Here is a 7,509-nt window from a genome sequence, read left to right on the forward strand (position 1 = left end):
TTTTTTTTTTAAGGATTTATTTACTTATTATATGTGAGTACACTGTAGCTGTCTTCAGACACTCCAGAAGAGGGCATCAGATCTCATTACAGATTGAACTCAGGACCTTTGGAAGAGCAGTCAGTGCTCTTAACTGCTGAGTCATCTCTCCAGCCCCTGTTTTCTATGTCTTTGTCTCTGTCCAAACATCACCCTCCAAGGCTCAGCTTACTAAATCTTACTCTCAGTATGATTCTCTCCAGCCATTACCCTTTTCTTTAGCCTATCAGATTTATTCTCTTGTAGAAGTATGTACGACTTGTGGGTAAATGATGAGATAAACTCCTTCCCTTCTTTCCATGGAACAGTGTCTAATAGTCTCTATGCTCGCCTCTTTCACTGGGCTCTGGGTCTCGTCTCTTCCTCCTAAGCACTCCATGCTATGTTGATGCATTTCTCTGGCTCTTCTGCTGCATTAGTCACACCAGAAGTAGAGCATTCTCTTTGTTTGAGACAAGTCTCTCTTTGTTGTCAAGGTTTGCCTTGAACTTGAAATCTTCCTGCCTCAGCCTCTGGAGTGCTGGGATCATATGTGTGCATCATCATGTCTGGCTGAATTCTGTCATTTCTGTTTCCAGAACAATATGTTCATTTTTCTGACTTATCTGCCATGTTCAATCTGAGCCATTTTGTATGCTTAACCTGCTGGAGTATCTTCCTTTCTCATCTTTTTCTTTCATTCAACATCCACTCTCCACCATGAAGCTATACTGACCTTTGAAAAACATGCAAGATTACTTGATTCCCTTGCCTTAGTGATTTTGTTTGTTTATTATGGCATTCAAGTACTATAGAATTGACTCCTGCCTGTTTTTCTCAGGTTTATCTTAATCATTTTCCCTTCCATCCCTTCCTATATCGTAGCCACTGCCTTTTTTTTTTTTTTTTTTTTTGAGGGGCGGGGCTCATCAAATTGGTTTGTCTTACTTAAGGGTCTTTCCATATACTTGCCATTCTGTCTAAACATTCATTTAGCTGTTTTCTTTCCATCTGCTGATGCTATTCCCATGCCTCACCCTCCTGACCTTCCCGCTGTTCTTCCTTATTCCTTTTTTTTTTTTTTTTCAATGGATAACAGATGTTGAACTCAGGTTATAAGGTCCTGTTTCAAAGCGCCTTCACATACTAAGCCATCTCATTGGTTCTTATTCTTCTTTTCTGTCTATGTCTGTTTGTTTCTATCTTTAGACAAGATCTCCAACCCAATGGCCTGGAAATCCCAGTGTAGCTGAGGATGACCTTGAACTTCTGTGGATCCTCCTGTCTTCACTTTAGGTCTATAGGCTTGTGCTGCTAGACTCAGTTTAGAGTTCTTTGTGCTTGTTTTTTGTTTGTCTTCGTGTGTGGGTGTGTTTTTTTGAGACATGGTCTCTTTGTAGTCCTGGCCGCCTTGGAAATCTCTATGTAGACCAGGCTAGCCTTGAACTCACAGAGATTCATCTACTTCTGCCACCAGGGTGCTGGGATTGAAGGCATGCGCCATCATGTCTGGTTTCTCTCTCTCTCTTTTGTTTTTGTTTTTGTTTTTATTTTTGGGTTTTTCGAGACAGGGTTTCTCTGTGTTGCCCTGGCTGTCCTGGAACTCACTTTGTAGTTCCAGGCTGGCCTCGAACTCAGAAATCCGCCTGCCTCTGACTCCCATTTACCGGGATTAAAGGCGTGCACCACCACGCCCAGCAGTTTTTTTTTGTTTTTTTTTTTAAATAGCAGAATTTGGAACATAGGTCTTCAAATATTTGTCGCATGAAGGGCTATTGTTCTCTGTTAAATCTTTTTCTCATTAGTCCTGAGAACTGACTTACATGGAATGAACTTTTTTTTCTTTCTAGTTCATATTCTTTGGATCTTCTCAGCTGAGTGAAAACGTATCTTCCAGGTGGTGATGCTTTACCGGTTGCTGTCTATTGTCCAAAGACAGAGAACTAGCCCAGGATGGCAGACCTGGTCATCAGCAAGAAGCAGCACGTCTGCTGCGGAGGCACATTCTATTGCTCTGCCTGCCCAGGCCCAGGTGGTCATCTGTGGAGGTGGAATCATGGGTACATCTGTGGCCTATCACCTCTCCAAAATGGGATGGAAAGATATTGTCCTTTTGGAGCAGGGCAGGTAAGGATCAAGTTGATTTGCCTTGGGGTTTGGCTGCAATGACAGTACAGGGCTTTGTCATTTTTCAAAATGTCATCCCCATAGCTAATCTAAATGTCGCTCACTAGTGTGAGAAGACTCAAGGTGAAATCTGTACTGTGTTTAGCCGTGTTCTAGCACTCATGTTTTCTGCATTGTAGAGAGGTAGCAAATTTCAGCAGAGTGTCTTAAAAGGACAAGAATTCACAGTCCAGCTCATCTTCCTCCGTTGTCATCCTCTTTACACAGCACAGCTGTGTCCTGTGGTCATGAGCTGAACAAAAGTGGTTGCATCCTGCCCATTTTCTTTTACTAATTTTCGTTTGACTCAGTATAGTTTTAGATTTGCAGAGCTTACAAGACAGCCCAGCAGTTAAGAGCACTGGCTACTCTTCCTGAGGAGCAGGGTTTGGTTCCCAGCACCCATGTGGCAGGTCCTAGCCATCCACCTAGGTCATAGGTGGATCTGTCACTCCAGATCCAGCAGATCTCATACCCTCTCTCTAGTCATGAAGTACACATGTGGTATGCAGATAGGTGTAGGAAAAAACCCCACCCATACAGATAAAAATAAATAAATTTTAAAAAATTAACATGGTAGTTCACTACTGTCTGTAACTCCAAGATATGACACCCTCACACAGACACACAGGCAAAAATACCACATAAATAAATTAAAAAACAAAACCAAAAACTATTGTATGTGTGTGGGGTATATGTGTATAATTTTCTGATGGGTAAGGAATTTTGTTTTTGTTGTTGTTGGTTTTTTTTTGTTTTTTTTGGGGACAGGATTTCTCTGTTTAGTCGTGGCTGTTCTGGAACTCACTCTGTAGACCAGGCTGGACTTGAACTCAGAAATCCACCTGCCTCTGCCTCCCGAGTGCTGGCATTAAAGGCGTGCACCACCACCACCCAGCAGGATTTTTTAAAAAAAGATTTACTTATTTTATGTATATGAACACACTGTAGCTGTCTTCAGACATACCAGAAGAGGGCATCAGATTCCATTACAGATGGCTGTGAGCCACCATGTGGTTGCTGGGAATTGAACTCAGGACCTCTGGAAGAGTAATCAGTGCTCTTAACCTCTGAGCCAGCCCAGAATTTTTTATTGTGATTTTGTGTGTGTGTGTGTGTATACATGTACATGAGTGCAGGTGCCAGAGGGGTCAAATAAGCAGGAGTTAATGGGAAGTTGTGAGCTACTGACTGGGTGCTGGGAACTAAACTTGCTTCCTTTAGAAGAAGAAAGGTTCACTTAGCTACTGAGCCATCTTCCTAGGCCTTTGTTGTTTTGTTTATTTTTGTGTGTATGCCTATTTTGCCTACATGTATGTCTATATATAACACATATATGCTTGGTGCCTGTGGGGGCCAGAAGAGGGTGTGTTAGACAACCGACTGCAACTGGAGTTACAGATGGCTCTGAGCAACTGTGTAGGTGGTAGGAATCAAATGAGGTCCTAATTGCTAAGACAAAATGTCACTATGTTGTTCTGGCTGGCCTGGAACTCAGAGATCTGCTTGCCTCTGCCTCCAGAGTGCTGAGATTAAAGGCATGTGGTTCCTTGCCTAGCTGGGGTTATAGATGATTGTGAGCCACAATAGTGAGCCAGTGTGTGGTTGCTGGGAATTAGACCTGGCTCTTTTGTAAGAACAACCACTGCTGTTAATCTGCTGAGACTTCTCTAGTCCTTGATCCTGAACCTAGATCCACAGATCCAAGTGAGTCTTTCTAACAGTATTTTGCATCTATGTTGCAGGCTGGCTGCTGGCTCAACAAGGTTCTGTGCTGGCATCCTAAGCACTGCTAGGCATTCAAGCATTGAACAGAAGATGGCTGACTATTCAAACAAACTCTACCATCAGTTAGAACAAGAAACAGGGATCCAAACAGGTAAGCAGATATTCTGCTGTTTATTGGTCTTCCAGTCTCTAAACCCTTACTCAGTAGTTACTGTCTCTGGTTCTCTACTCTGTCTGATCTGATGATTAAGACTTGTGTTGGAGGGGGCACTGGCTGCTCTTCCAGAGGTCCTGGGTTCAATTCCCAGCAACGACATGGTGACTTACAGCCATCTGTGATGGACTCTGATACCCTTTTCTGGTGTGTCTGAAGACAGCTGCTATGTATGCATATACATGAAATAAATTAACAAACAAACAAACACATTTGTGTTGGAGAATTAGCCCCAAGCCAGAGGTGTTCCTTTCAGCAAATCATGTAGCTTGTTTTCACCTGCTTTACGTACAGAATGAAGAGATTGCAGTCAGTAATCCCAGGTCATTTTCAGATTCTATAACTGTTTTGGTGGGAGTAGGGAGTGTATTGTACCCAGGGCCTGCAAATCCTATCATTATTGCCATGATATGAAAGTCGTTAGCATATTTCACTTGTTTAAGTATAGTAAATGGAAGCACTTAGCTCTTAAACAAAGAGAAGGAGAATGTTCAAGTGCTTAGTAGTTAAATCATAGCTCAACTCATAAATTCCACCAATTAATACTATGGGATATAGAAATACATTGTCTGTATAGTTAGGAGAAAGAAGACTTAGAATTATAAATTAAGTAGCTCTGTAATAGTACAGGAGCTAGTGAGGAGACCAGCTGGGAGGATGTAGGGAGACTGTCTGAACTGTTTGGGTCCAGGAATTGCCCTGCAGACCACACAAACACTGACCTCAGTTAAACAGGGATGGTTTATTGAATGCACACCCCAAGACTGATTAGGCAGGGCAACAGCTCGGTTGGGGAGCTGAATCCACATGGTGGACATTTCTCAGGACCAGCTTATAAAGGCAAAACCCACAGTGAGCACAGGTACTGGAAGTGCTGCCTGGTGGCCGGCCCTGACTCAAGCTATTTTAGACATAACATTTTACATTGACCTTTAATTTGATGGGTCCTATATGAAGCTTATGGTTGTGGACTTTAAGATTAATAAACCTCATAACACACAGAATATAACAGTGGTATGTAGTCAGCATAACTGAATTTGGCCACCTAAGGCTCTGAAATGGACTTAGTGAAAGTAGTTTCACAACATTGTCCTTAGTTTTTTGTTCTGTTCTTATTGAATTTTTCTTTTCTTTTTTTCATTTTCCTTTCTTTTTCTTTTTTTTTTTTTTTTTTTTGGTTTTTCGAGACAGGGTTTCTCTGTGTAGCCTGGCTGTCCTGGAACTCACTNTGTAGACCAGGCTGGCCTCGAACTCAGAAATCTGCCTGCCTCTTCCTTCCAAGTTCTGGGACTAAAGGCGTGCGCCACCACCGCCCGTCTTTCCTTTCTTTTTAGAGGCAGGGTTTCTCTGTGTAACAATGGTCCTGTAACTTGCTCTGTTGATAAGGCTGGCCTTGAACTCACAGAGATTGCCTGTCTCTGCCTCTTGAGTGCTGGGGTTAAAGGTTTGTGTCACCACTGCCCAGCTATAATTTTCCTTTTTTTAAAGATTTATATATTGTATGTCTGTGCCTGTGTCTGTATGTGTGTATGTACACATATACATACATGCACCCTCAGAGGCCATAAGAGATGTTTGCTTTGTGCAGGACAAGTGAGAGATTCTCCATTTTGGTTGGACTGAATCTGATGGCAACATACAGTGCTTGAGTCAGATATTAGCCAGTTTGAATCAGGTGTCTGTAGAGCGGGCCCAAGGTGAAAGATGAGCTCGCCTAGCATTAGATCTAGGTCACAGCCTAGAACCCCTTACTGGCTTGTCTTTTATGCTTGTGAGGCTGCAAAGACATAGGGAATAGTGCAGAGTTAGGCAGGGAGTGTAGGGTTTTGCTTTAACCTCTTATTTTCATTGGAGTGGACCAGTAATGGATGAAAGGAAGCCTGGGAACTTCAGTGGTGGGGAGTTTCTGGTTTTTTGTTTGTTTTGTTTTTGAGCCACGGTTTCTCTGTGTAGCCTTGGCTGTCCTGGGACTTGCTTTGTAGACCAGGCTAGCCTTGAACTCAGAGATCCACCTGCCTCTGAGCACCAGGATTAAATGTGTGCATCACCACATAAACAATGTACATGGGCTTGTGAAATAGCTCAGAGGGTAGAAATGCTTGCTGCCAAGCCTGACAACCTGCGTTCAATACCTGGAACCCTACATGGTAGAAAGAGAAAATTGACCCCTACAAGTTGTCCCCTGGCCTCCATGAAAGTACAGTGGAACACATAAGCTCCCTCTGCCAAAAAAAAAAAAAAAGAAAAAAAGAAATGTAATATGTTTTAAAAGGCAGAGCAGTGTACTTGTGTAAGCTACCATGCTACTTATTGCTGTATTTTTACTTTTTCTATTATTTGTGTGTATGATATGCTTGTGTGTATGTGTGGTGATTCCCTTTAGGCTTCACCATAGGCACAAAAAAAAAAACAATCCAAGAAAAGATAAGAATAAAACTCAGCTCAAGACTTCCAGAGTCTGACCCAGATCATTGTACTTTAGTTCTATTTAAGCACAGCACAATTTTGGAGAAAACTCTTTAGATAACAACTAACTCCGTCCTAAGTACACAATTTTAGACATGTCTACCCTGAGATTCTTTACAAAGAACAGCTAGCTTATTTCACAAGAATCAGAAATAGTGCTCATGATTTAGATGTCTGGGGGTCTTGAGTGAGGTAAACACAACACCCATAGGTGTCGGGATTGTCTCCACCTTAAGATATAGAAGTCAAATCTGCTGCTGTAAAGCACAGGTGACATCACTTAAAAGAATGGGCTTATGCAGTGCTCAAGATTTGAGGGAAAGGTCTGGGCTAAGTAAATACATAAATTCTGGGAGATAATGGGCAGAGCCCGTCTCCTCAGTCAGCAAAGGATCACCAGGTTGTAAAACTACATCATCTGTGGCCTTCCTGGGAGAGTAGCTACGCATCTTGTTCCGTTGACGAGGTAAGCTGTAACTTTCCTGGCTCCTCCAGTGCTGTCAGTGTGGACAAGCCTTTTCGCCTTCTGCATGTATGCAGAGGTCAAAGGAAACTCTTGAGAGTTGGTTCTCTACTTGTACTTTGTTGAGGTAGGGTGTCTTGTTTGTGCCATAGAAATGCTGGAATAAATAGATGTTAGCCAGTGAATCCAACTTTTTATGGGTTCCAGGGATTTAACTAAGGTTACCTGGCTTCCATGGCAGGAACTTTTACAACCACTGAAGCATCCTGCCAGTCCATTCTCTGAATTTGTTATTAAAGTTGAAGGCACATATACAATCTAAATTTAATGAGAAGAATATGGCCTTGGAGTCCTAATCCTCTTGCTGCTTTCTTCCAAGTACTGGGATTAGAGATGTCTGCCATCACTTTTATGAATTAGCATTATTAAGCAATATTAATATACATGATTTGAG

General features: G+C 42.2%; 1 protein-coding gene across 2 annotated transcripts in view; it reads left to right on the forward strand.

Moving 5' to 3' along the window:
* Pdpr (pyruvate dehydrogenase phosphatase regulatory subunit) overlaps positions 1 to 7,509 on the forward strand; it is a 42,434-nt gene that overhangs the window by 7,808 nt on the left and 27,117 nt on the right. The window contains exons 2-3 of one of the 2 annotated variants that reach the window (XM_021220213.2): positions 1,869 to 2,145; positions 3,930 to 4,063. In XM_021220213.2, the coding sequence (XP_021075872.1) occupies positions 1,922 to 2,145; positions 3,930 to 4,063 (358 nt within the window). In that variant the 5' untranslated portion in view covers positions 1,869 to 1,921. The remainder of the gene's footprint in view (positions 1 to 1,868; positions 2,146 to 3,929; positions 4,064 to 7,509) is intronic. The other variant, XM_029532450.1, reaches the window with a different exon arrangement.

This window comes from Mus pahari, chromosome 20, assembly GCF_900095145.1.
Source record: "Mus pahari chromosome 20, PAHARI_EIJ_v1.1, whole genome shotgun sequence".
Taxonomy (NCBI): domain Eukaryota; kingdom Metazoa; phylum Chordata; class Mammalia; order Rodentia; family Muridae; genus Mus; species Mus pahari.